Consider the following 25,495-nt stretch of genomic DNA (forward strand, 5'->3'; position numbering starts at 1 on the left):
CTGGTTGGAGCTTGCCGTTGCTCCGACTCAGTGCAGGCTGACCTAGCAACATGCGGCTGGTGGGCAGATTCGGAATTGTGGCTCGTTCTGCGACGTGACAACAGAATTTAACAACTTTCAATTAATGGGTGTTGCTTGCAAATTGATCCGAACAAGAGTGTCCGTTTTAGTTGTTCACCGCCTCAAGTCCTCCATAGGTTTGAAGCATCACTAATCGGCGAGTGGATCCGTCGTTGGCTCGCCGAAAATTAACGGAAAGTCGGCTCCGCACGGAGCACCGAAGCATCACGTGACACGGACAAACTCTGGGAGCACGGAAATTCTTCCCGAGTCGCAATCGATCTGAAGGGCGGATATCAATCCCAAACAGGGCCACCATATCGCGAAAAAAAAGGCGTTGCGAAAATGCAGCCAACAAGAGCCCTGCTGAAGAGATCCGTGTGGAAGGGTGAGTTTCAACTGCTGATGCATTGCGCACTGAATCCAGAGTCATGAGCTAACCAACCGCTTCCAGGACCACACATCGTCCCGTAAGGAGGCCCCCCTCAAGCTGCGAAACCTCTCGATCGAACCCTCGAATCTGACCTTTATTCGAACAGTCTCCCTATCGTGCGGCCCCAGCCTGGTCAGAAGATCACGCCCATCCGGACGCAGGCCCGTTCCGCAACAATCCTGCCCAACTTCGTCGGCCTCAAGTTCCAGGTCTACAACGGCAAGAGCTATATTGATGTAACGATTACCGAAGACATGGTCGGGCACAAACTGGGGGAGTTCTCACCGTACGTGTGCGCATGGAAGTCAGTGGTGAAGCTCATGGACTAATTGATGGCAGGACGAGAAAGCCTTTCATTTGGACCAGGTTGTGAGGTGGGATTTTCGAACATTGTTCGGACAGCGCTCCTGGGAAGGCAGAGGAAGACAAATACATGTATAACACTGTCAAGATAGCAGCGATAAACTTGTAGCATAAGGTGTTGGGGCCTTGCGCCTAAGATGACCCTCCTGATGGGCCTTTGTGTGGATGTCTACTACGTTGGCTCATCATTCTCTCCGTCGCTGTTGAATTGTCCGTTCCTAAAGCAAAACCCCGATCCGCCCTTGATGGTGCCCTGATTGACCCCGAGACGCCGAACCCAGACCATCTAACGCCGTGTTATATGTATATACATCAGCCCAAAGATGCAAACCCCTCTCCTCGACAAACGGCAAGACCGTACCTTATCGGTAGAACTCGCTCCTCTTCACATTGACGCCATACTCGCCAACAGCCATACCGAGATCCTCCATAGTAAGGACGGTCCTGTTCTGGCTGCCGCCCTGTCCACCGCCGCCGTAGCCTGGCCTCTGGATACCGAGGGGCCCACCACGGCCCTGGTCCTTTGCGCCAGCTGGGCCCGTGGGCTGCCCGGGGATGGGGAAGCCCGCCGCGGCGCCGAGGTTGCCCATGGGGTTGTTGGCGTTAGAGTTGGAGGCGCGGATGCGGCTGTACTGGTAAGCGTCGGCAGAGATGTCGGCGATGAACTTTTGTGTGGCGAGGGCGAGCAGGCGCGCCAGGCGGGGATCGGTCTGAGGCGGTGGGGGGAGGCCAGCCTTGGTCATGTAGTAGTTTGTGACTGCATCGGGAATCTAGGAAGGGGGAAAGCGTCAGCCTGGAGCTTCGCGGGCGGGGTATAGGAAAGCAGATGGTAACTCACGATTGGAGCATAGTCGTCCATTTTCGTCAAGAACTCGCGCAGGGACATGTCTTTGCGGGTGATGGCCTTGGGCTCGGGGCCTGGTGCGACCGCTTCGGGGACGGCAGCGGCGTCGACCGGGGCAGCTGCTGTCTCGGCGGGAGCTTCCTGCGTGTTCGGCACAGTGGTGGCCTGCTCGGCATTCTCGGGTGCGGTGCTAGCCATTTCGATCGCGAGGAGTTAGCCGGACAGTCGGTTTTTTGATGATGTTTCTGAAATGGAGATAACTTCGCGCAACACAGCAAAGTCCTGCGAGGCTGATGAGGCTGGTGTTGTATGGTGTTGGTCGCCTTGCGAAAGTAGCGCAGCTATCACGTGCTTACAGAGGCCCCCCTTTCTCCTGCCAATGCTGAGCCACCATTTATCAGCCTCCCCACAATGGCGGGAAGGTACGGTCTGTGCAGTTTCTTATCCCAACCGGGACGTTCCACTACCTTTACCTGCCCCCTGGAGAGGAGGTTCTCGACAGTGCCCATACATTATGACCAGGTAAATATATACGGTACGAAGATCAATTACTCCACAGGCTGTATCTAGAGTGATGTGTATCATATTCTAACCCTTTTTGTCCTAGAATTGACTCTCGTCTTCAAGTCTTTGGAAATGTCTGAAGATGTCGATTTATGTCAACCTAGTCTAAATGACTAGATGTAGACATACAAAGGCAAGAATGAAGAAGATGGTCAGAGAGAATGACAGGAGCATTATGTACGATACATAATATCTAGTACGGAGTACAGTGGGGCGGCAAAAGTCCAACTGAATCCCCAACCAACGTCGCAAGTTATCATACTCAACAACATTTACCCCCCCCCCCCCCCCCCCAATTATATCCCTCGCTAACATACAAAATAGCAGATAGAAACACAGATCAATAGAGCTGCTTTTTCTCTACGAACAAATCTACATGATTCTACTTTTTCATATATATCACTATTGTTTAAAAAGGCAAAGAGGCTGACTTCGGATAGCGAGATTGGGTGATTTCGACATTCGGCGGAACTTTTGCTTACCCACTGTACCTACTGTGTCGGGCGGGCAATGCCTGACCTCCGAGAGATACATCATGATGGGGTAAACCTTTATGTACCTAGTTTCAGTTAGGTCGATACCACCATCGTGAGCAAACCCGAAAGTTCACCAGCATATCTCGCCATCGGGTCTCATATCGTGATATCGGGACTAACGAACATTATGCTTTCAATATTGGTTGCTGACATTGAATGGGGAACATGTCCATGCCATCCAATATACTTGGGAACCTATCATGCGGGAAAGCGGGCGTCTGGTTCCCTCGCTAAAACAAACGCATTTTAGTCTGGTCTCATAATCCATCGCTTATGGTCACTAGGGTCACTAGGGCAGAGCTGGCTGATACCTACATACTGCAAGTCTGAAAAAACCCATCTGCCGTCCCAACTGCCTCTGATTTGGCCTTGCAAACTCTAAATCGAAAGCCGTTGCAAGAGTCGTATCTGCCCGCTTGAAAGTGACCGCTTCTTCACCAAAGTTTCAGATTCCTTCCACCACCAAGGAAATAATGGCTAGCTGCCCATTAGCCATCGGACCGAGATATGCTGCGGATTCTCCAGAAACCGGCGTTGGCCTAATTGCCGTCGGGTCCTGTCATCGAGAAAGATGTGCAATCCTCTCTGAACCCTCTGTCTAGACAGCAGCCATCACAGTTTTGGGTCGGACGTCAAGTTTCCTTTTTGTCTTCGTCAAGCCCTAGTGATTTACTAGTTTATCACCCCATGCTACATACAATATCTCTATGAAAAGGATTCAGTCTCGGCATTCTATGAAGCTGGTGATCTCCACGGTGATTTATAACCCTCCCCAAGATGATGTTTTATGTCATTCGTCATCATGGGCAGAATGGATCCTCCATCGCTGAGATTGCTTTCGCTGGCATTTTCCGATCTGAGAGTACGCATCTGGATGCTCTCGCCTTGCGCCTCATCCGCCCAACGAGCCTTAGGCAGAGGTGGAAGAGGTTTCCTTGAGTCTTTGCGTCCGGCAGCGCAGGCCTCCATAGTGTTCCTCTTCTCCTCCCTCAACCTGCGCCATCTTCGTAAAGTAAAAGTTTCCAACATCAACGTTCGGCAATTTCTTGTCGTGCCAAAGATGATGAAGAGAAAGATGCCCGGTGTCACACCTGGGAGAAAGAGCGCGAAGGTTGCCCTGGCGCGTTCTAAGCTGAAATCTGGTTCGACCAAAATCTCATCTTTTTTATTGTTGCCGATGGAAGCTAGTTGGAACAAGGTGTTGGTGACTTCGAAGATCCTAGAATGAGGGTTGGCATCTTTGCCTTATTGTGACCAAGTCAATGGAATAGAGTCTTACGAGAGTGCTAAGAACGCGATTGTGAAGCGCCCCATGAGCCATCTGTCATAGACACTGCGTGTGGGTTGTGACTTATTCGTAGAAGAATTGACTGTTGTGTCGGCACTATTGGACCCCGATTGACTCGAGGGCCCGTAGCTGACATTGAACGATGTTAACTTCCTCCGTGATTGGACGTATCTCGTGAGTATGGCCAGCATTGTACTAGACCCCACAGCGAGACTTAACATGACTAGAGGAGGTTAGCCTTCGAAGCACACCTTGTCGACAGCAACAACGTGAACCTACGCGGCAGATCTGCAACTAGGATAAATGGAACAAACTGTTTTTGCAAGGCGGGTATGCGCAGTGATAGAATCGTGCAAAGCGGAAACACGACAGCAATTATCTTGCCGGCCGCATTGATTCTGTGTAACATTCGCCTGAGTCTCCCGCGTTCGCTCAGCTTGTAAACTGATTGTGCGAGTGCAATGGCCCTGGGAGAAGTCCGTCAATCGATTGCTCTGCCAGTGATTCCAAGGGCCTTTCCATTTGCATAAATCACTTACCAAAACATAACAAACATTGCTTCTACATTGTAACAGTAGTACTGAATGTAGTACAAAACTAGGTCCATGCCAACCGAGCCATTGGCAATAGCCTGTTCTGGATTATTTGGGTTCAATTTCTTGTTGTTGAACTGATCCCACAGCATGTCTCGCCATGTTATGATATCGTGAACTTGTTGGATGATCGAGCCAGTCGTGCTTAGCAGGGTAAAGTAGGCAACGCATGCAACATCTGTCGTACTGATCAGCTGGGGATTGCCAATTGGGCGAGAAGAGTATCAACTCACAGGTGAACTGTTCGCCATGCGACCAGGTCAACCACAGCAGGAGGAAACTACAAATCTCGCTGATGCAGGAGTATACCATCGCGCCGGCGGCGGCGCCGGCAGCCCCAGACGGAAGCTGAGCCATCTCAGGGACGGGGAGAGCCAAGACGATTGATCCTCTACTATAGTAACCGCATAGCAGGGTTGCGACGATGATCATGAACCGCACGGCCCCTTCAGGAGCATGGGAAACTGCCCTGTTTACATACTCGGCGGATGCCATAACCCCTCCGGAGCTTTGGTCCAGGTGCCACTATTTAGCCTCCTTCCCCCATGGGTTTCGCGGCAGTGTGATTCAGTTATGCACGCGATATGCATGCTACTTGAGCCACACCTGGAGGCAGACATTTCACGTTCCATCGGCGCTTGGCTACTTGAAGAAGAAACCATTCTGTAGCCTGATTTACGGAATCAGCAAGAGCACCCTGTCGCATGCAGCCACACCCGGACATTAGAGACGGTCGACGGTCGCTGCAACTCAATAAGCATGAGATGATTATGCAGGGGCGGCGGAGCTTCCCATTTTCGTTCAGACGGTGGCTTCCCCCACCCAACCCCTCGAAGAGGAACGCCCCAATCCTTCAGCACGTTACACCCGATCAGGCAGCTCCTCCTGTACTTTTTCCATTAGAGCGTGACGGAGTGCCACACCATTCCGGGAATCCTCCGTGGTGAAACGTACTTTTTGCCTGGATGGGGGTTGATGAAGACACACAGTCGGTACGCATAACCTAGGATAACGGGATGAGTCAATTCTTTGCTCTAACATGCAGAAACAGCTTTTCTTTACGACGGTGATGCCAGTCAACCTCGCATGTTCTGTGAAGTAACAGCCATCCGGAAGTGGGAAGTACCTCCGGCGTATCGCATCGAGTGCCGCTGAATGCCAGGAACACGTGTTACGGGCTGGGTCCGACTGCGTCGTATCCTCCGGCAGTAGCGGGAATACCTGTCCTGCGAGCACTTCAAGAAGTACCGGTAGCTGGGTATCTCGGCGAGCTTATGTATACACTTTTTTTTTTCTTTTCTTTTTCTTTTTCAGGGGGGGGGGGGGGGGGGGGAGGTGGAACAGGTCTCCAAAACTTTGCCGATAATACATACATTGACAAAAAACTTATTGACTTTACATCACACCTTACAGGCTGTATCAGCTGATCTTTTCGAGATAGACGTAGTTCAGCCATGGCACATGGCTAGGTTAGCTGGGTAAAGACTCCCAGCGTTACGGTTCTAGGTTGTTCTTCCATATGTACAACCTTTAATATGTGCACTTGAGATGGACGGAGCTTTGTTAAACGAGGTCTCTGCTTGCCGTGGAATGTTTGACTAGGTGCCTGTACTCGCACCCGAAAATTATTTCCGCTGCAAAGTTTTCATTCCATGACAGGCATATGGAGCGCTCATAAGAATAATATTGATGAACGGCAAGCCGCGAGAGGGCCTGTCATCAGGAATCTCCGCTTACAGCCACCAAAGATTTTAGGACTTTATTCACAAAAGTGTCAGTAGGACTCCAGTGCGGGAAAATATCGATTCCAGAATCAAAGTTTTTGGGATCTATTGGTGTGACGTTTTGATATCACTCATGGCGGCTTGGATAACCTTATTTTACTGTCCCTCGTCTCGCGGAGATTTCGAGAGCCATCGCATCTTCTACTTCACTTCGTAGAGATCGATATTTTCATCTCATGATCAGAAATCGTTGAACCAAGGCTGCTATGATCTATTTTGGAAGGTCACCTGCATGACTTGAATCTACACAAGGCTTTCAGATTCGAGTTGCTTCAGAGATTTGGTACTAGGCCATCGTCTAGTCGCCTTACCATGTGCCTCTGGAAATACCCATAATTTCTCACCAATGTCTGTGATTTCCCATCTGTTGGTGCTCACGATGTTGTCGCGAATCGTCACCGCGCCGATAACACCCTGCGTCGTCTGATGGCTAAGACACGGACAAAGTTGTACCATATCTGTGTTAATTGACTTTCGAATTGCTTGGAGTCCTAGGTTTTATGCCCTCGGGAAAGACGATGCCAAACCCCAATTATGCTTCACACGCCGTGGCCCATGATTTCCCAAGTGTTCTATCCCAAATCTCTGACGGAAACATCCACAAGTACACTTTAGTCAAAGCCATTGTAATCAGCACTTCGACTTGCCACGGGCATTTTTACTTTGGTATCGCTTAGCTCTCAGCCGCTCTACGAAGGCACTGCAGGCTTTCGGGGTACGGCCGAAATGAGAGTAGTCCAGCCACATATCAAGCAACGTCCAGCCACCTTGTAGGGCTGAAATTTCCAACCCCAATAAGACTATCTTTTGGGCCACCAGGAAATCGCTACAAAGGGATAAGATGTTCAGGTATTATCTCGCTGGAGATGTTTTATTTTCTCATTCATATTCACACTTCGCTTCCTTTCTGTCTCTCTCGTCTCCAGTCACATCAAGAAACACATCATTGAACGTGATTCGGTAACATGGCCCGAGGACACATCCGCCATGCCAGTTTCGGGTTTCAAAGCCCCATCCAGCTCCGAACTCTGTCTGCTTGCTCTGGGAGTGGCTCTTCAATGTGGTTGTCAGTCAATTAATGGCTGCTATTGCAACACGGCCCTTGGGAGCTCGGCAACTTCCTACATGTCCTCATGCATCAGCAAGGGGTGCAGCAAAGTCAATGACTGGTCAGTCGATATGACAAGCATGCTCAACCTATACGACTCGTACTGGACACTAGGTTGAGCCAATCGGATATAGTAGCGTTGGCTGCAAGCTTGGGTGTCGGAATACCGAGCCTGTTGATTGCAGCTTTGACTCTGTACTTTCAGATCAGAAAGAAACGCAGAGATGCCACTATATCGCAAACTTCTGCCCAGATGGCGGCACAACGAAATGCATACGGGGTGAATACGTCTGGGAGCATACCATCTTATCTTCCTGAGTCGGCAGGTTCAAAGGGTTGGTGATATCCTAAGCTGGAATAGAAAATTACTGCCTGCCTGCCTGAAGGCAACGCATTCATGCATTCATCCGGGCAACACAGAAAGGGCCGTGATCATATGTTGTTCCTGACTTCTCTTTCTTTGTCTTATCACCCGCGGGCAGTCTAATAAGGGTGTGAGTATGTATTAATAGTATAAATCGAGAAATGGGGTGTTGAATGTTTTATGCAAGATATTAAAGACGAAGTCTGGGTACGAACTCGTCCATGTTGTTATGACAAGGGCGAATGGAGTAGAAACAAAGCTTAACTTACCAGTCTATTTGAACGCTGTTTCGTTTCGTTACTTCTGCAACTGACATTGGGATTCGCCCACCACGTCCCAATCGATCTAGGCAGTCAAGTGCAAATCGGCGCGCATCAGGAGGCGTTGAGGAAATCTCGGCGATCACCGACAACGGCCAGATAAGGCACTTTGCTGAAATAGAGAACCGATCCTCGGAAAACTCGAGATACTCGCCGCAGCTTCCAAGTACTTCGACAACAAGACTTGAAATCTTCCTGCTAGCGGACCGTTGAAGCCCTTCATAGTCCGTCTCGTCATCCGGCTCCGGCCCACGGTCGAGCGCGAGTGATGATTGGATCCAGATAACATCGTTGAGGAACATTCGAATGGTCCTGAGCGAGTTCCAGTACCGTAGAACCAGCAGTGAAGGGTAGCGGAAAGACATTCCCTTGTACGATATGGGAGATCGCTCTCCTGGGTGTCTTGCCGTAAATCTCCATTCTTCTGGGACCTTCTGACCAAGTTTTGCTGTTGCCGCATCCAAGTCAAGGGCTTCATATAGAACCTCATGCCTCTCAGAGTCTGTCAGACTGGCGATTCTCGATCTCAAAGTCGCAATACGATCAAGAATTGGAGTCATCTTGAGGAAAGGGTCATCGAGATCGAGGTGCGGTTTGGCATTTTCGTACACCTTCAAAAACCGTTCCGGAACAGGTGTCTTGGTGTGTGCGCAGCTCGTGCGAATGTTGCCGCTAGAATGCACGAAAAGCTGGCGACCGAGAGGCGTGTCAAACTGTCGAGTTCCACGTAGGCGGAGAAGCTCCACGGCGCCGAGCGCATGTTGGTTCCAGGTGTCTAGAGATTGCTGCCCAGAGTAAACGATGGCCTCGAAAAGTCCTAGGAGTAGCACCGCTGCCAGTGTGCTGTCCTCCACGGCGCGTTCTGGTGAGCTAAGAGCTTGATTCGTTTGTGATAGCGCTCTAGCATAATGTATTCTGGCCATTTTCATCATCTTTGGTTCCGATACCTTCAGGGATAAGCTGGCAAAGGATGCTGCTAGTATTGACGCTGACATTGCGTCATTGTTCTGTAAGCCATAGGGACAGAGTCTGGGTAGATACTCAAATGGAGAAGATGCTATGTACTCCTTCGTGAAGTATGTGCGTGCTAGATCATCCATGGGCTGCGAGATGGTTTGGTAACGAACCAGGCTGAATGCCGGAGATGGCTCGGCAGGCGGTGTTTTTGAAGAGACATCAGGGATGGCCAAAGTTCCAGCTACCTGTGTCGTTGCGACGGCCACTGTTGTTGACATTGTTGCTGGCGTCTTGCTTGAACTCGCATGTTGTCGCTCCTGTGAATTTGCAATGGTATGCAGTTTTGATTTCTGTTTTGCCTTAGCGGGCAAACGTCTCCTGGGTTTTCTATTCTGGACTTTGAACGCGGCGTTGGCGGTCTCGTCTCTGAAGTAGAATTCTGAAGGATCCCTGTAGCCGGGACAGGTTATGTGCTTGCGGAGGCATTGGGTGCACCCGGGCTGCAGTTGATCACACTGCAAAACAATAACAAGAAGAAGAAGCCGTTAGCTTTGGCTGACATCTGAGAGGTCGAGCGGGTTGGGAGAGTTTGCGTCAGGCAAAGTCCGCCGCCGTAGGGCTAACGGGCTGGAGTTCGGGCAAACGGCACGAGCGAACCAGTAAGAAAAGGGACGGGATGGAGTACGAACCCTGAGTCTTCCCTCACGACAGGGGCCGCATGCCTCTGACGGACGGCCCAGAAAGACCATTATCGGTTGTTGACCGGAACGTCAGATTCGAGTTGGGTGGTGGTGGGTGCTAACGGACGGAACGCACTGCAGAATGCCCCTTGTGGCAAAGGCGCTTCGGAGATATCACGACACCGATGGGGATGAGGAGTCAGGCTCTACTGATCGTGACTGTGCTTGTGCGCCAGTCACCAGGGCAAACGCAATGTCGGATGCTGCCGGGAGCCCGCACAAAACCCTGGTATTATCGAAACAGGCTCCTCATTTGGTCTAGCCTACAATTTATGAACGACCCCCGTCTGAGCCTCCATGTTCAAAACCCCGCAGTTAATCCTGGTAGTGTGGGAACTTCACCAAACTGTTCGGCAGAAAATCCCCCAGCTCCAGGGATTATGCAGAATCAACTTGGCTTCGCTGGCGATTGAAAGTCACTGGTGGTAGATTCAGCTGACATGCGAGGTACATGATCAACCCATTTTTTATGACATCTGGCATGGTTCCTGACTTTGGCATTTGGCATAAGACAGCGCCACTTTGCTTAGTGTGCCTTGAAGCGTCAGATGGAAGTGGGTGGCCCGAGCCGACCAACAACTCTCCCGATACAGGCTGACAAGGAGGATAAAGTGCTTAATTCCGTACCCATTGCAACGCATTACCATATTTATATTTCAGTACTTTGACGAACTTCATTTCAAATCCATGGCATTCTCGGGCAGCTCCGTGCTGCTTCCATGTTAATCGGGTGATGATTGATAACATGAGCAGACCATGATGAGGTCGGTTCTTTCCATGAAACAGTAGGTGGTCAATTAGATGCACGACGAAATCGCGGTCAGTACACCGGTTGTACTATTTCGCTCAGCCATCCGCTTTGTTGTTATACAGCTAGCCTTCCAGCTTCTTCCCCCCCGGCGCAGACTTGGATTTGATCCTGCAGCTCTCAGAAATCAATCATCGTTAAGGCATTGGTTTTTGATTTAAATGTAATACCTGCAAAGCAATTGAATAGGTGGAAGACTAGGTTAAGTGGTTTTCCTCCCAAAATAGACTATCAACTTGTCTGCACGACCAATGACAAAGGTACACGTACAGATTTCAGAACTCACTGTCAAGGCATTTGATGCATGCGGTCTTGCAGCCCAGATTATATATATTTAAGGAAGATCCAGTCGAGAACTCTATTGTTACTGCGTGCGGAAGATAATATCCATGACCTGTTCGAGTGTGCCTTGAGACTTCCAACAGTACATGGATGAATAGGCAACAAGCAGGAACTCCGCAAACATTTGGCCTGCTCTCATGACAGCCGCGTATACTGGAGACAGGGCGACAGAGATTCCTGTGGAAACACCAATCAATCTCAATATCATTGTGTCGGGATCATTGGTTACCACTGACCGAATCATACGGTATCATCACCGAGCTCGCTAAATGGCTTCTCTTATGAGGGCCACGCCGCCACGACAAGGATAACCGTTACCTATCTACTTTGGGTTGTGGTAGCTTCCTCCCCTCACCAAATACTGATGCCTTATTTTCGTGATTGGTAATGATGTCGTCGTCACCCATGTCAAGCAATATGCATTTGGCCCAACCTGTCATGATGAGGAAGAGAGACTACGAATGAATATGAGCTATCATAAATTGAAATTAGCCGCGAGTTGGTATATTATATGAGCATTATCGATTTCAATCTGTTGTTACTATTGGCCAGCATTCCAGGAATTGCTTTGAATGTTGGTGGGGCAACCATCGTCTTCCTTGCTGTCAACGACAGATAGGCATTCCCTACCACCTACGGAGTACCCATTCGGAAATGGTGTTTTGATGGTGCCTAGTCATCCCTGCCAGCAGGTTAGGCATCCGTTCGCTGCTAAAATATTTATACCAAACAAAGCACCATCCATCTTAGAAGCATCTTGATACACTCCCCCCCCAACACGTCACCGTCACTTCTGACCATTAAACATTCTCACATCTGCCCAATCCTTGTTCTTCAATCACCTGGAAGATGGCCGCCGTATACACCGGCCCGTCAGTTGCCGATATGCTTGCGAACCGCACACTCGCCAAAGAAATTATCGCACGCAATAGCGACCCCGAGCCTATCCTCGACGCAGACGAGCTGGCACTTTTGGAGCAGTTTGTCAACGATCCCAACCGGGCCAACGCTATCCTTGAGTCAAAGGGTCTTGCGGCCGATCCAAAGAACTCAGGCAGCCTGGTAGCATATGTCATCTCCCTCCACGCCACCGATAGCCCCGCGCTAAGCGCTGAAGACATTAGCTCCTTAAAGGCTTGGTATATGAACAACGCCGGAGAGGAGGCCTGAATTTTAGGAACATGTGGTAGCTCAAGATGTGGTGATAACTGGCTGTGATGGAGAGCAGCTACGGCTAAACCAGGAGGAGATGAGTTAAAGGATGCCGTGCACTGGTATGTTTGCCGGCCACGGAAACTCGGGGGTGTGCACAATACGCAACGGTTACGGTACACAGCTTCTTAGAAGATCACCACTGTACGGTGAGACACGCTTCTGTCTAAGTTATCGGAAGTACATCATAGCCGTCTCATTACGAGTAATTAGTCGCGTGACGACATAGTAATAGTTGAGTAGTCAAATATTCTCCACATTGTGTCTACTAGGAATGACGTATAACCCCGCCCCCCACATCCCGACTCGACGCTGGAGACCCGGACTGTCCAGGTTTACTGACCTTCCCCGTAACCGTCCGTAGAAGTCGGCGCCGAAATCACACCGTCCCCACGGCCGCAACGACCTTCCTCATAGTTACATATCAAGTCATTGGCCCCGTGAAAAGCTCATTGAGTCATTCTGCAAAGTGCTTGTCACATCTGAACTTGCATCTCATCGAAATTGAGGCGTGCAGCCCGGAAACTTCAACTCCCCGTTGAAAATTTCGGAACATGTGTTTCAACCCACAATCCAGATACCAAGAGAGAGGTTCCGGAATTAGTATGGGTCATACACAGGAGGCGGATAGGTTATATCTCGATTTGTTTCTAGTTTCTGGCGGAGGAAGCGGGTCATCTGAAGCACTTGAATCGCATTTTGGAGGAGAATCCTCAGCACTGACCCCCACCAACAACAACAACAAACCATTCGTTACTAGCCGGGCGTAAGTGCCGATAGAGCGGATACGTGGTGGTGGGGGAGGAGCCGGCCTTTCAGCCAGGCTATATTGTGGTCCATCCAGTGTATTTGGGGATGAGGCCCTCACTTAAATGTGCACCAGCGTGCGATCCAGTGGGGGCACTTAAACCTCATCCAGCATGTCGGGTGTCAGTATAGTAGTGTCTGCAGGGCTTGCCAACCAATCAGAAAGCACAACTATTGCTCTAACCTTCAACATGCTTATAAACGGCCCTGCTGCCTACCTAGGTAGTGTAGGTTTGATGTACAGGGGCATGATTTCGGCTAAGCTGACGTCTGCTGTAATCGTCGCCAACCGTACTCCCAACTCCAACTCGGTAATTCGGCTAAAGACACAGGCGGACCATGTACTTACAGACGAGTAGGCACCGCGGCAATTCAGTGTGAAAAGGCCACAAGAGGAAACGAGCAGCACCGAGAAAAACATGACAAAGTGACCTGCAAGACTGCTCGGAGAAACACCGGAGTTATGATGTGGCAATGACTCAATTCGGTTGGCTTGGTAGAGGGGAAGAGCCCATCTTCACATCGGGCCACTGAGCCGGCAATTACCAGGTGCATTTGGGTTTGAGTACAAATACCGAGGTCGTGCCGCATTTGGAACAGCATGAGCCAAATCCAGACTACCTGGTCACTAGTAAAGCTTTCAACATGCGTCTTTCTTGGATCCTCGCAACGGCGCTCAGTGCATGTGCGGCCGTCTCGCAAGATACCCCGGAGCCCCAGACGCCGAAACTAACGTATCTATACACTCTTACCGCCCTGCTTAACTCTTCGATTGAGATTGGAACGGGAATGTACAGCGATCGCAAAGCAATACCTATCATAGGCGGCAGTTTCAGTGGCCCTCGGCTGAATGGTGAGCTATTATGATATCTCCTGTCTCTCATATTGGCTTGTCTCTGAGTATCAACGACAGGCACTGTACTCGACCTTGGCGCCGACTGGGGCCTGACGGACCAGAAAGGCGTATTTCATCCTGATACGCGGTATAACCTGAGGACGCATGATGGCGCAAACATCTACATCCAGACGAGTGGATCGCAACAGCCTAACGGCAAGATCTACCTCAGACAGATATTTGAGACTGGCAGCGATGATTACTATTGGCTGAACAATGTTGTGTCGGTGGGGGTGTTGACTTCTGGGGCGGGTAGTGTGACTATCGAGGGGTGGACTCTGGACCTGTGATGGTTGTTTGATCATAAGAGGAGAGGTTGTACGCTGTTTTTCGACCTACTGTAAAATAGTTATGGTCGTTTATTCCGCCGCCATTACAATGGAAAGAAAAGAAGGACCAATAGCTGACTAAGACCATTGCACTTAATTTTAAACCAATCCCCCAACTGCTCTGCCACTGTAGCAAGCTCATAACGAAAATCCGCCGCAGTAGGCAACTGTAATAGCATAACCAGTACTAAGATTTTTTTTACAAAGGTGTTTCAACTCATAAGGTGCCAGCTGTCGGGGAGCGAAGAACAGTCAGTTGGTATTACTTACTTGCGTGCGCTCAGGATACAAAAGTTACAACCATCGTCGTTCGAACCGTGTCAGCTATGAGCACCGTACGCCCCGGCCCTTCCACTATAACAGTCTTCGATGACGACCCAATATCGTATCTACATAGAAAGAAAAGCGCGGCTACTACCCTCTATCTCGCTTCAGTTATAAGCTCTGTCACATGGGCCACTCAGCTTGGGGTATGAGAGAGGGGAGAAGAAACCAGAGCTCCCAGCGTAGTCTGAGCGAACGTACGTAACGTCCCACATGTTCGATGTCTCTCCTTTAAATTGAGGTAACATGACACTATCCCTATTAACCTTTTTGCACAATAATAAATAATTGCCATCTCCAAAAAGATAATCCGACTCAGTGGTTTCGGCCGTAATGCTTTCAACTCTACCAAAAACAATCGGTCTCAGCAAATACCCTCGATACTAGCAGACCATGGGCCAGTGCTCTTTCTCTACTACCCGATCCTATTATCTACCATTTTCTTGCGTCACCATCCGCTCTAGCAGTGATATTTGTTTCTTGATAATTTCATTGAGAAAATTTCAGTTGGAGAACCGTTTGATTGTAGCTCTTTTTGAAAAAGTACTTCATCGTCCTTGTATAGAATTACGCAAATCTGCGTGTTCAATGATCAATGGCGTATCCAATAACAGAACAGCAGCCCAATCAGGTTAACCCAGCCGCCGGAGGAAAGTTACTGGCAGCACTGGAATTGACAATTCTATTTAGCCTACTTAGGTCCAAGTATCCCTCCCAAAAGAATATAGGTGCTGTTGGAGAAGTGGTCCGTCTGTGAATCGGAAGAGGACTTCAAGAAGCGTGGCCGGGATCATCATGGTTTAGCTGACGATAGTATTTTCAACGCAACTGCATGAACAATTGTGTTCCCGCGTTATCATTGATAAGCCGAACTCGTTCCTTTCTCAAGAGTATATGTTCAGCGCGACAATCTGATACCTTTCGACCCGTATATGTCAGCATAATTAGTAGACAGCAACCCTGTTTAATGCAAGTGACTCGTGAGGACCACCTTACGTTAGGAAGGTCTCAGAATATGAGTGGCGACGGCATGCAAGCAACGAGACCACAGAAAGTCCAGCGATTCAGGTCGCATTTCTCAACTTTGTAATTCGCCGCTAGCAATAGCTTCGGATCACCACAAATCGGAAAGGATCTTTACTGATTGATCGGCTCGCCAATCCCATGTAATAACTCTCTTGGTCCGAGATCAACGTTTCCTAACCTCACCCCGTCGTGGACAGACTCCAAGACCGAGCTGCAAACTTCAAAGGTCTTTCGATTGAAATTTTCTGGCGAAGATAACGTTGATCTCAGTGGAAATGCTATGTTGCGTAGCCTAGACCGCCCGTGGTGTCAGCTATGGCTGCAAGCGACCAGGGCGGTTCACTTTTGAGTCATCTAGCCAACCACCAGGCGCGCCACTACACGCACTAATCGGGTTTGTGCAACTCAGTGAGCTCATCCTGGCTGAGCCCTGCGCTATATGTTATTATGGTGTGGTCTAAACTTGAATTCCGCGAAAACCAGAACTCGTCATTGTCCCAGCTCAAGCTAGGTAGTCGTGGGGCGCCATCATCAGCCTCTTGGCCGTTGATCATGGTAAAATTAGGCCTAGACAGTGACTGCGTTCGTCTGTTGATGTCGATTGTCCGTGACGAGAAAATCGCAGGATTTGCCAAGAGTACTAGGGGGTCGTCACACGGAGTATAAAGTGTACCGTGAGTTTCTCCCTTGCTCGTGTTTAAAACTTAATCTTTGGACGTATTATTTGTGCGATTTCCTGGAAGAGCCGCCTTGAAACTCTCAAAATGGTCTTCATTCACACTATTGCAAGTCTAATTATTATGGCACTCGGTGTTGCAGCCTTCCCCGCGCCCGCTCCCCAACCCGAAGCTGCACCTATCTTGGTCGTTGATTTTGAGCCAGATGTGCAGTCGATATCACTTAACCTCTTGCTTCGGGGTTTCTCGAGTGCAACCTCTCCGTCGGTTTCCGCTACCCAGACTCCTGCAACACCTGGCGTTTCGTCGGCGCCTCCGACATCATTCGACGTCCTTCCCCTAGAGACAACAAGTTCTCAGTCAATGTTGCCTCCCGCTCCTTCACCAATCATCACCTGCGAAACCATTCGTTGCATCGATCCCTATGTCTGTATGGAACAAGAAGGCGTGCCTGGTTGCTATGAGAAAGAATCCTGCGGTAAAGTCTTCTGCCCGTATGGAACTAGATGCTGCAACAGTCTCTGCGATATGTGCGCGCCTTCCAACATGTCGTGCATCCAGGGTTGCACCACTCCAGAAACACCTTTGCTGTAAATGGCCGCATGTGCTGGCACTAGTGAACGAAGCAATATGGTGGAGATAATACATGGGGTTGGAGGGTGGAACAGGGAGAACAATCATAGTCACGAAATGTCAGTCAAAGTTAATAGCCGATTGTCTTGAGAGAACACTGTTATTGTGTGCTTGTGCGAACTTAGATACGTACCTCAGTCAAAGTTAGTTGCCCCTGAGACATGATCCTATTAGTTGCTCAACCTAATGCCATCCACCTACTATGTATACCTCGAACTGCCAAGCTGCGTGATTACCGACCCCTGCCCCCTATCCCTCGCACGTTTGAGGCCGTTAACAGGGCTATGTTAGCTTGAATTGTTCTTTTTAGCATTGCATTTCTGTACAATTAAAGTCTGTGGATACCATGGACTAATTACTTCCAAACCATGTAGGGAATCTTTGCCTGAGTCATGCCATCTACTGCCTCCCTTGATCTTCGAAATACCCCACGCTGCAATTATAAAAGGTTGTTGTTGCCCTCTTGGCTCTCTGGTGTCTCTGAGCCCCAAAGTTGTCCGTTCTTTACTACTCATCTTCAGCTGTGAAAAAGCAGCCAGTCCAACTTGGAAAAGAGAAAAAAAAGTCGTTCTTTGCCAACAAATACTCAAAAGAATGTTGTTCATTCGCTCACTCATCGTTTTTGCCGTCGCTATTGGCACCTCCGCTTCCCCGGCCCCGAACCCTCAAGCCGACACCACCCCCGCAAAAGACCGATGCGCCGACGTCACTTGCCCGAAAAATTCGTTCTGCAAAGTCTTCGATTTTCGCCTAGAGAAACCTGTCGGATGTCAAGCGAACGGTACTGTGGCGGCCGATGCTGAAACTTGCGGTAGTGTTATCTGCCCGGTTGGATTAACATGTTGCAACTCGCCATGCGGCGTTTGCACGTCGCCAGGAGTGCCATGCGTGAAATGGGTCTGCTGAAGCACTGAGAGACAGTATCTTCATTTCGGGAACAATATCATTGTCAGGAGTTGGGTGTCGTTCGGATCATACATACAACAGGGCAGCATTACGATACGGGTCCTCTCGGAAATTTTGGAAACAATGCTAGGGATCGGCAATAGATCATCATACACATGAATTCAGTACTAGAAAATCGACCACATCATTCGTTCTTCACTGTTGAGTTGGCAGACACTGATCGCTGGTGTTGATCTCGCTCCGCGATCAAAGCAGTTCAAGTCTGTCTCTGGTGGCTAGCGCAAAGGCAAGACGGCGCTCGGTCATGGAACATCACATTTGAGCACCCAACGCCGGGGATGGAGGTGGTTTCCCAAGAAAATTGAGTTCATGTACAAGAGACTGCTGGCTGTTCAGCCTCCAGTCTGCCACGCCTTGGCGATGGAAGGTGACGGGGAGCCCGAACTGTAGCGTGAGCTATCCCTGTCTCCCTTACAGTGGGTATTCCCATTGATCGACAAACTTACATGCCATATCCAATCTTCTTTTCTTAGTGACTGTTCGTCCCCTTGCATCCTGACTGGTGTACACCGTCACAGGGCCCATCACTTGCCCCGTTAATTTGACTATTTTCTGTGGAAACCAGTTTTGCGACCTAGGGGTCTGTTGTAGAGCATTCGGAAGTCAGTGAAGGAAAGCCAAAGCACAGTTCATAGGTTGACATACTCAGCATGTTCTTGATTATTCCACTGAATCATTGCCCATCTCGGGGCTGTTGTAAGACGGCTGGCTGGCTCCCCATAGCGACGAGGTTCAGGACTACTCAGTCCATTCTCGGAAATTAAGCAAATCCCTTCTCCGTGGTGCCGGTTCCACGTGGTTCAGTACTTTGGCCCCTCCATGGACTCTCAATGCAACTGCTCAAGGCTTGCTTTGTATTACACTATGTAGGCGGTATCTTGTGTGACAAGGTGCTTCCTTGTCTTTCTTTCCGAACACAGTCGGCTGACTTAGGATCGGCCTTCGGAGCATCGCCACAGTCGGCGTGCCAGTTCAGACGGTCAACCCCATCCTCATGAAACACGCATGTATGGACACAGTGGAGAAAGTCTTGTCGTATAACCAGCTATTTCCCCCCATGGCCACTATTCTAGTCACCAGTTTGAGACACGACCTCGCGCCAGTTTTTTACCAAATCCGTCCGTCTATTGTTGGTTATAGGATGAATTGACACACCGCACCTTACCCTATTGGAGGCTACGTCTTTACTCCGGACTTTGACTCACAATCCGAACTTCGGTCTACTTCTTCTAATCGCCCAATTCTGTGGCCGGTACAAACTGCCGGGTAGTTGTCACATGAGCCTCGACTCACCACCCTCGTGTAGTCTGGAACAAGCATACAGGGTTCCAAGTCAGCACCATGAATGGCCAGGGTGACAACTTGTCATATCAGCTAATGTTGTTGAGTTTTTCACATTAACCTTCATTGCACAAGTAATTAAGCAAAACATCTATCGTTCAATTGCAAACAACCCTGTTGTAGTAGTAAACAGTACAAAGATATCTCATTTGCGACACAATCAGAACCGAAAAGACCAAAGGAATGAACCATGTTACTCCCCTTCTCACCCAACCGTTTCAATCATCAGACATAACAAACTACCGAGTGAATTATCCTCCTCTCTGCCTTAGCTTACATCAGTTCTCAACGGACATCCGGGCGAGCGGGTCGCTTAGAGCATGAAGGCACCAAGAGCGAAAGCGCCAGCAACGATGGCACCAGCAGCTCCGAGCAGGCCGTGGCTGCCGGGGGCGACAAGGCCGGGGGCAGCGTTGCCGGTCTGGCGGCCACCGCCAACGATGGTGGAAGTGGCGATGGAGGGAAGACCACCGTTGCCGGAGGTAAGGAAGGTGGTGGTGATGGTGGAGCGGTCGCTGGAACGAGTGCGGCTGGGCTCAGCGGTAGTCTGGACGCCGCCGAAGGTGGTGGTCAGCTGCGAGCTGGCAGTCAGACGGGTGGCGAGGACGATGACGGTGTTGGCGACACTGGTGGAGGACGAGACGTAGCCGCTGGCGCTGGGGAGCTGGCAAACGCTCATGATGCTCTGGATACCTGGAAAGAAACGGTTAGATGAGGTTGTACTGACGAGCACCCAGCGTGACAAGAGAACTTACCCTCAAGGCTGCGCTGCTGGTCCTGGGGGACCTTGTCGATCATGCAAGCATTGCACTGGGGACCCAAGCTCTTCAGGTCGAAGGAGTTGTTGGTGCAGACACACTGAGCGTCAAGCTCATCCTGAGTTTGGTCGCTGTTGTTGTTGGGCTGGCCAAGGTTGAAGTTGACAGTGCAGATGTTGCCAAGGTCACGGACAGGGCGGCAGATGGCAGAGCAGTCCTGCGGGATATCGTTGTTGTTGATGCGAAGATCAGCGCGGACGACGGCCGCGGCGGCGAGAGAAAGAGCAACGGCCTTGGCGTGCATTTTGATGGTTGTTGAAGGGGGAAGTTGTTGAAAAGGCGGGTTGTCAGTTGGAGCGAGTGTTGTAAGAAGCCGAGGCTGCGAAAGATGTGAGAGACGAAAAGGGCGAAAGACTAGCTGTCGAAGGCGAAGTGAAGCTGGATGAGTGTGATCTGATGAGAAAAGGGAAACCTAACCGACGGGCCCGCGATAGGATATTTATGCCCTCGGGCTCAACCGTCCATGCCTCTGTGAACTCTCTTGTCTTTGCTGGCCGGATATCCGCTTCGGCATGCGAGTTTGCCCCCAAGGGTCGAAACGGCCAACGCGCCATGCCCTGACATGGACAAAGAGAGTGGCACTAGGAGGGGGCAACAGGACCATCAACCACAGGGTGGGCTGTGGGTGGCATTGCCAATCTGCATCTCAAAGACCCGAGCAGTCCAAGCCTCAGACCGGGAGAGACTGAGTGACGCTATCGGTATTCCTGAGTTGTTAGATCAGACAGTCCCACCTCAAGCGATGGGGAACTTGCCCGTTGGTAGGCGCAGCACACGAGCAGGACAGTCAAAGAGCCATGCAGCCGTAGAGCAACATCTGCCGAAGCATAACATCGTGAAACGTACTCTTTGCCTGTCACCAGTACCTGTCGCCTCTCTCTCCACGTGAACTGAACGGCGTCGACAAGTGCCTCTGCTCAAACCTTAGTTGCTAGTGCGCCCCGGTACTCACTAAGCGAACGATTGGTAGTTCTCTCGGGATTGTGGCTGCGAGAGGGCCTTATGCAGCAAAGCCAGATGCAAGGCACGAGTCGCTTAGAAGAGGCCCCTGGCAGTTGCTAAATCCGATTGATCCTCCTGAGTATCCATCCGCATTGGGTTGGGTTGGGTTGGGTTGGGGCGATGGACGACCGCTTGGTTCCTATTGCCAATGCCAGCTCGAGGCCCATGTTGATGAGGATACCGTTCCAAAACAAAAGGTCAATATAATTGGGGGATAGGAAGGGTATCTCTTGGCAGCGGGAAGAGCTATGATCAAGGCTCAGGGTGATCGTAGCGAGGACTCGTGCCACCCCCTGCACCAAGAGCACGCGTCAGCCACACGAGCGGGAGATGACGCCAGACATCTACCACGATCCAATCATGCTCCCCAGTCATAACTCAACTAGCCAGTCGTTTGCTTTGATGCAAGGGACACGGCGATGATCCTATGCCCTCAGCACTGCCCTGCCAGACGCAGAGCTGCGGGGGGGCCAAAAGCTTGTCTGCTGGGTCTTCAATTCCAGTCTTGCCTCCTCCGAGATCCTGGCCAAGGCCTGGTCTCTACTGGTGAACCGAATGTCGCTCCCTGTTCTCGTCCATTGCCCCGGCGATTGCCCCTCGTAGTTGAGCTGTCGCGTTTCACTTCCGGCCGTAGCACTGGGCCGTGCGCAAGGACTGAGGAGCGGTCTTGGCCACGCGGCCGGCTTTGTATCTTTGTATCCCTCCAAATCGCCCGGTAGCGATGAGATCTGCTATGCTAAAAGGCTGCTGCTGTGTCATACCGAGATGCCGGCTAACCGGTTCATGTTGGGGTTGGTATGTGGCTACATGGCAGCGGTTGGAAGACCCATCTTTGGGTTCACCACGAATAGAGTCAACTGAGTTGGCTTGATGGGTTAGAAGTCCCGGTTTGCACAAGGAAAACAAACGCCGTCCGTGCCGTTCACTAGGAAGCTTACTGCTGAACCCCCATCGAGCCCGGGTGATGATTACGGACAGATGACAAGCTGGCATCCACCGCGCGAAAGGAGCGTGACGGAGTCCAAAGGATGCCTAACCTAGCCGTACCAAAAAAGAAAAGAAAAGTCGATTTGAGCCTTACTAGTTGATTGATCAAAGCATACTTACTGGCTGACCCGGCTGGGGCATTCCGTGAGTCCAAGGCTCGGTTGTCTAGACGATCCTTAATTAGTAATAGTGACCAGCACCATCGCCACGCCAGCCTGAGCGACCCCACCTCCAGAGATTCGATTGAAATTCTAGCCCTGTTGTCTTGAACCATCTAGCCTGGTTGATACGTCCGTCTCTGAGTCGTCTCCCGGTATTCCCTCGCAGTTTATACGGCCCATCGTTTCGCATGGGATATGATTTGGGTGTTGTCAAATTCGGGCCGAACACCAGCCGCATGAACTCGACTGCTCTGGCGTTCGTCACTCATATAGGCAGAGTTAAGCGCACCCGGCAACTGGTATGTGCCCTAGGCCAATCCTGGGCTCGGCGTAGCATAAGACACTCATCGAGATGGCAAGTTCGTCCAGGGTGTGTGTATTTCACACGTATTCAAAGTCAGAGGGCCTTTCCTTTGCCCAAGCTCTACACCATCCCAAGTCCCAAGATTGGACCTCATACACACACACAAAAGGGAAACAGTCGAGGTGATCAGGTTCCCAAGTAGTTACGTCAATACTTTCGCAGCTACATGCATGGCACAGCAGAAATGGCAAGGCCTGTGGCGGAGGGCATTTGCATGCAGCACTGTGGCTGAGGGCCCGCATCTGTCGGATACTAAAGAAAAGAGTCCCAGGCCGGGGGTAATAAGTAAGACGATTTATCCAAAAGCCTGCTGCATGCTGCACCCCGCGTTTGAGAATCGGAGAGAGGCCGAATTGAACGATTCGAGTCGAAACCTGGCGGAGGAGATTGATCGACTGATTGGAACAAGAACGGGAACCAACTGCCGGGTTTTCTGGACGGAAACAGGGGACTGGAAAGAGAGCTGGAGAGCTTTCGTCCTCAATGCGAGACCGAGCGTCGAGTGTGCCGCATGGTTCACTCGTAGCCAAGGCTGAAGCAAGGGAGCCTGGGAGGAGTAGTCTGGCAGTGGCAGTCAGGAGGAAAAGGTCTTCTGAGAACCGGCGGCCCGTGCTCTTCGTCCTGCCTGGTGTTTTTGGTGCGAGGTGGTGGCTCTCCTTGAGGCGGCAAAGGACCGTGGCTCGGCCTCGACCGAGATTACTCGATGCCGAAGCATGTCAAGGCCGTCTGTGCGGGGCCAAGAACAGATAAAACACAAAAGGCATCACATGCCCGTCGGTCTCTGGAGGAGAACGTCAAGGCGGGGTGGCTTGACCTGGGGTATCTCCGGCGGCCAAGCATTGGTGAGGTCCGGATCAGTGGCCGCTCGCAGTCGGAAGCCATGGCTGTCCGTCAAGCCAGATTGGCGGAGCAACGTGCCTTGGTCCACGAGCCTGGCACTTGGATTTCGGCCGTCCGATCTGCCTCTCGAGACTGCCGCATTAATTCAAAGGATAGATTACACAGTGGATTCGCCAACGTCAGACAACGAACGCCGGCGACTCCAAAAGCTACAGATTTCATTGCTCTATCGACTTGGTAGTGGCGCAGACATCTTGAGGTGAGAATCGACGCAACACGATCTCGATTATACAACCCGTCGCACAATACGCCTAGCCGAGACGCTGACTGAACGTGCTCCTCGGTCTGTGATAGTACATTGACAAGCCTCACTATCCGTCAATCCAACAGGGAAGGAAGTATCCCAGCCAGGATCTCTTCCATCCGCGCTTGGCCGATGGCTCCCGCACTCCCCGGCAGCGGCGACGGCGTCACACCGGCGAAAAGCGGGGGCCGGTCGGATGGTTCCGGCGGTCCGACAAAGCGGCGGATGCAATACCCCGGATCCGACTTGACGGGAATTGCGGGGCGCTCGTCTGCTCCAGTTGGGGGTAACGGCGGGGTCGTGGGCTTTTCCACAGTGGCTCTGTGGACAAAAACAGGGGGCACGTGTCAATAAGTGACCAAAATCCACTTTCCATTTGGGGTCAGACTCACGTGTGATCGAAACCACGTACCGCTGCAGTCGAGGATGAGGGCATTGTGTACGACTGCGGGCTGGTCGGCCCTTAACAAGACAATCTTTCCTCCTTTCAGAGCTACAATCTGGGGGCGCCGCCGGGCCGCTGCCGTTGGCCGCTTGGGTGAGAAAAATGGCCGGGGCGGGACCCATCCGATTGTTCGGACCGGTACTGGCGCTGGTGTGGGGTGGTTGCCGGGGATCTGGTACAAAGTACACAAGCAATCTTCAAGCGAGCTGACCCAAAAGGAGTCGATGACGTTGATCGCAAATAATGCACGATGGGCAAGACCAAAGGCGATCGTGGGGATCGGAAGCAGGAGTGGTCAACTATATAAAGGAACGGGACTGATCGACGACGCATTCTGGTTTAGTTGAGCGGTGGTCAGAGAGGGGTCACCAAGCAAGCAAGAGAGCAAGCAAGATGGAAAGCAACATGGGGAGACAGCCTTGCGCCAAAGATCGCAAGGTGGCAAAGAGGAACGCCTCGCGCCGAACCATCAAGGATGAAAGCATGAGAAAGGCAGGCATTACTGGAAGGGTGACGTGATGCCGGTTCCAGACTTTCCAGATATCTCGAGGCCCAGGGTTCCCTTCCGCACCATACCCCGACTCAAACGTACTCTAACACAGCGCGGTCAGTTGTCAGCAAATGGTTCGCGGACTGTCGTTGCCAGCGCAAGAACACCTCTCTCGCAAGGCAATGGAACGGACCGGGGTTTACGGGCGGATCGCGAGGTCACTTGTCTCGCCCATAGTGGGGAAACGCGTTGGCGATCAAGAGATGCACCAGCGGGCCTGGAACACCAGGGACCCGAGATCAACGGTGCCGAAGAAAGGCAATCTGGAGTTGCGATACCTTCTGGTACCCCTGGTACCCCCGAGCGATCCAATGGGTGGGACCCTAGTGGCTGTCAAGCATTCTGCCCGGGTGAAAAAGTGCGGTTATACAGGTCGTCCAGAACTTCCAGCCAGGAAGGGAGTGTTGGCAGTCTTGAACTGTGACGTCAGGAGCAGACTGGGAGGAGGAGACGGGGCGTTTGCGAGGCATTCCGGGGAGAAGCAGAGGACTCTGGGGAACGGTGGCGGAAGGGTTGCCTGGACTTTCCCACCCTTGCCATGGGTGGGCGCGCCAACGCCAACAAGGGCCGGCAGCAGGCCACACTGTCCGCAGCTGAGGCGGTTCATCCTCGTCGGCCTGGACCTCAAATGACGTGCGCGGCTCGTTCCCATCCGCCGAGCTTGCGTATCGCGAACCCTATGGGCCGGTCTTCAATAACGGAATGTCAAT

At 51.2% G+C, this 25,495-nt stretch overlaps 11 protein-coding genes across 11 annotated transcripts; 6 read left to right on the top strand and 5 right to left on the bottom strand.

The window, feature by feature from the left end:
• The first annotated feature begins 169 nt into the window (after positions 1–169).
• On the top strand, positions 170–982 carry LY79DRAFT_543525 (ribosomal protein S19). The gene is made up of 4 exons (XM_060557051.1): positions 170–448; positions 515–530; positions 600–779; positions 833–982. Exons 1-4 carry the CDS (start codon positions 406–408, stop codon positions 864–866), a joined length of 273 nt encoding a protein of 90 aa, XP_060417400.1. The 5' UTR covers positions 170–405; the 3' UTR covers positions 867–982.
• A 2-nt stretch (positions 983–984) lies between these two features.
• LY79DRAFT_626165 (transcription initiation factor TFIID 23-30kDa subunit-domain-containing protein) lies at positions 985–2,004 on the bottom strand. The gene is made up of 2 exons (XM_060562106.1): positions 1,695–2,004; positions 985–1,626 (listed from the first exon to the last, which is right to left on the bottom strand). The coding sequence occupies exons 1-2, from the start codon at positions 1,896–1,898 to the stop codon at positions 1,219–1,221; spliced, it is 612 nt and encodes a 203-aa protein (XP_060417401.1). The 5' UTR covers positions 1,899–2,004; the 3' UTR covers positions 985–1,218.
• Positions 2,005–3,169: 1,165 nt separating this feature from the next.
• LY79DRAFT_543529 (uncharacterized protein) lies at positions 3,170–5,354 on the bottom strand. Its single transcript, XM_060557052.1, has 5 exons — positions 4,915–5,354; positions 4,628–4,859; positions 4,368–4,555; positions 4,080–4,311; positions 3,170–4,019 (listed from the first exon to the last, which is right to left on the bottom strand). Exons 1-5 carry the CDS (start codon positions 5,174–5,176, stop codon positions 3,533–3,535), a joined length of 1,401 nt encoding a protein of 466 aa, XP_060417402.1. The 5' UTR covers positions 5,177–5,354; the 3' UTR covers positions 3,170–3,532.
• Positions 5,355–7,297: 1,943 nt separating this feature from the next.
• Positions 7,298–8,059, top strand: LY79DRAFT_47954 (uncharacterized protein). The gene has a single exon (XM_060553258.1). The coding sequence runs from the start codon at positions 7,453–7,455 to the stop codon at positions 7,690–7,692; it is 240 nt and encodes a 79-aa protein (XP_060417403.1). The 5' UTR covers positions 7,298–7,452; the 3' UTR covers positions 7,693–8,059.
• On the bottom strand, positions 7,977–9,492 carry LY79DRAFT_577145 (C6 zinc finger domain-containing protein; the record flags this gene model as incomplete). Its single annotated transcript, XM_060559857.1, has 3 exons — positions 7,977–8,056; positions 8,207–8,210; positions 8,239–9,492. 3 exons carry the CDS (start codon positions 9,490–9,492, stop codon positions 7,977–7,979), a joined length of 1,338 nt encoding a protein of 445 aa, XP_060417404.1.
• Positions 9,493–11,953: 2,461 nt separating this feature from the next.
• On the top strand, positions 11,954–12,274 carry LY79DRAFT_667153 (uncharacterized protein; the record flags this gene model as incomplete). Its single annotated transcript, XM_060563335.1, has 1 exon — positions 11,954–12,274. The coding sequence occupies one exon, from the start codon at positions 11,954–11,956 to the stop codon at positions 12,272–12,274; it is 321 nt and encodes a 106-aa protein (XP_060417405.1).
• A 1,387-nt stretch (positions 12,275–13,661) lies between these two features.
• LY79DRAFT_48019 (uncharacterized protein) lies at positions 13,662–14,350 on the top strand. Its single transcript, XM_060553263.1, has 2 exons — positions 13,662–13,976; positions 14,037–14,350. The coding sequence occupies exons 1-2, from the start codon at positions 13,769–13,771 to the stop codon at positions 14,306–14,308; spliced, it is 480 nt and encodes a 159-aa protein (XP_060417406.1). The 5' UTR covers positions 13,662–13,768; the 3' UTR covers positions 14,309–14,350.
• Positions 14,351–16,413: 2,063 nt separating this feature from the next.
• LY79DRAFT_543552 (uncharacterized protein) lies at positions 16,414–17,198 on the top strand. Its single transcript, XM_060557053.1, has one exon. It carries the CDS (start codon positions 16,462–16,464, stop codon positions 16,966–16,968), a length of 507 nt encoding a protein of 168 aa, XP_060417407.1. The 5' UTR covers positions 16,414–16,461; the 3' UTR covers positions 16,969–17,198.
• A 289-nt stretch (positions 17,199–17,487) lies between these two features.
• On the top strand, positions 17,488–18,126 carry LY79DRAFT_543553 (uncharacterized protein). Its single transcript, XM_060557054.1, has one exon. It carries the CDS (start codon positions 17,602–17,604, stop codon positions 17,911–17,913), a length of 312 nt encoding a protein of 103 aa, XP_060417408.1. The 5' UTR covers positions 17,488–17,601; the 3' UTR covers positions 17,914–18,126.
• Positions 18,127–19,255: 1,129 nt separating this feature from the next.
• Positions 19,256–20,538, bottom strand: LY79DRAFT_543558 (uncharacterized protein). The gene is made up of 2 exons (XM_060557055.1): positions 20,070–20,538; positions 19,256–20,007 (listed from the first exon to the last, which is right to left on the bottom strand). The coding sequence occupies exons 1-2, from the start codon at positions 20,374–20,376 to the stop codon at positions 19,628–19,630; spliced, it is 687 nt and encodes a 228-aa protein (XP_060417409.1). The 5' UTR covers positions 20,377–20,538; the 3' UTR covers positions 19,256–19,627.
• Positions 20,539–23,864: 3,326 nt separating this feature from the next.
• On the bottom strand, positions 23,865–24,226 carry LY79DRAFT_667156 (uncharacterized protein; the record flags this gene model as incomplete). The annotated part of the gene is made up of 2 exons (XM_060563336.1): positions 23,865–24,111; positions 24,183–24,226. 2 exons carry the CDS (start codon positions 24,224–24,226, stop codon positions 23,865–23,867), a joined length of 291 nt encoding a protein of 96 aa, XP_060417410.1.
• Between the last annotated feature and the right edge of the window lie 1,269 nt (positions 24,227–25,495).

This window comes from Colletotrichum navitas, assembly GCF_030913465.1.
Source record: "Colletotrichum navitas strain CBS 125086 chromosome Unknown LY79scaffold_11, whole genome shotgun sequence".
In the NCBI taxonomy this organism is placed as follows: domain Eukaryota; kingdom Fungi; phylum Ascomycota; class Sordariomycetes; order Glomerellales; family Glomerellaceae; genus Colletotrichum; species Colletotrichum navitas.

Coding starts and splice junctions, on each gene's coding strand:
- LY79DRAFT_543525 (XM_060557051.1), top strand. CDS start 406: ATGCAGCCAACAAGAGCCCTGCTGAAGAGATCCGTGTGGAAGG. Junction 780..832: donor AAACTGGGGGAGTTCTCACC/GTACGTGTGCGC, acceptor AATTGATGGCAG/GACGAGAAAGCCTTTCATTT.
- LY79DRAFT_626165 (XM_060562106.1), bottom strand. CDS start 1,898: ATGGCTAGCACCGCACCCGAGAATGCCGAGCAGGCCACCACTGTGCCG. Junction 1,627..1,694: donor TGGACGACTATGCTCCAATC/GTGAGTTACCAT, acceptor CCCCCTTCCTAG/ATTCCCGATGCAGTCACAAA.
- LY79DRAFT_543553 (XM_060557054.1), top strand. CDS start 17,602: ATGTTGTTCATTCGCTCACTCATCGTTTTTGCCGTCGCTATTGGCACC.
- LY79DRAFT_543558 (XM_060557055.1), bottom strand. CDS start 20,376: ATGCACGCCAAGGCCGTTGCTCTTTCTCTCGCCGCCGCGGCCGTCGTC. Junction 20,008..20,069: donor CCAGCAGCGCAGCCTTGAGG/GTAAGTTCTCTT, acceptor GTTTCTTTCCAG/GTATCCAGAGCATCATGAGC.
- LY79DRAFT_47954 (XM_060553258.1), top strand. CDS start 7,453: ATGCCAGTTTCGGGTTTCAAAGCCCCATCCAGCTCCGAACTCTGTCTG.
- LY79DRAFT_543552 (XM_060557053.1), top strand. CDS start 16,462: ATGGTCTTCATTCACACTATTGCAAGTCTAATTATTATGGCACTCGGT.
- LY79DRAFT_543529 (XM_060557052.1), bottom strand. CDS start 5,176: ATGGCATCCGCCGAGTATGTAAACAGGGCAGTTTCCCATGCTCCTGAA. Junction 4,860..4,914: donor GCATGGCGAACAGTTCACCT/GTGAGTTGATAC, acceptor TCAGTACGACAG/ATGTTGCATGCGTTGCCTAC. Junction 4,312..4,367: donor CCTAGTTGCAGATCTGCCGC/GTAGGTTCACGT, acceptor AACCTCCTCTAG/TCATGTTAAGTCTCGCTGTG.
- LY79DRAFT_48019 (XM_060553263.1), top strand. CDS start 13,769: ATGCGTCTTTCTTGGATCCTCGCAACGGCGCTCAGTGCATGTGCGGCC. Junction 13,977..14,036: donor CAGTGGCCCTCGGCTGAATG/GTGAGCTATTAT, acceptor TATCAACGACAG/GCACTGTACTCGACCTTGGC.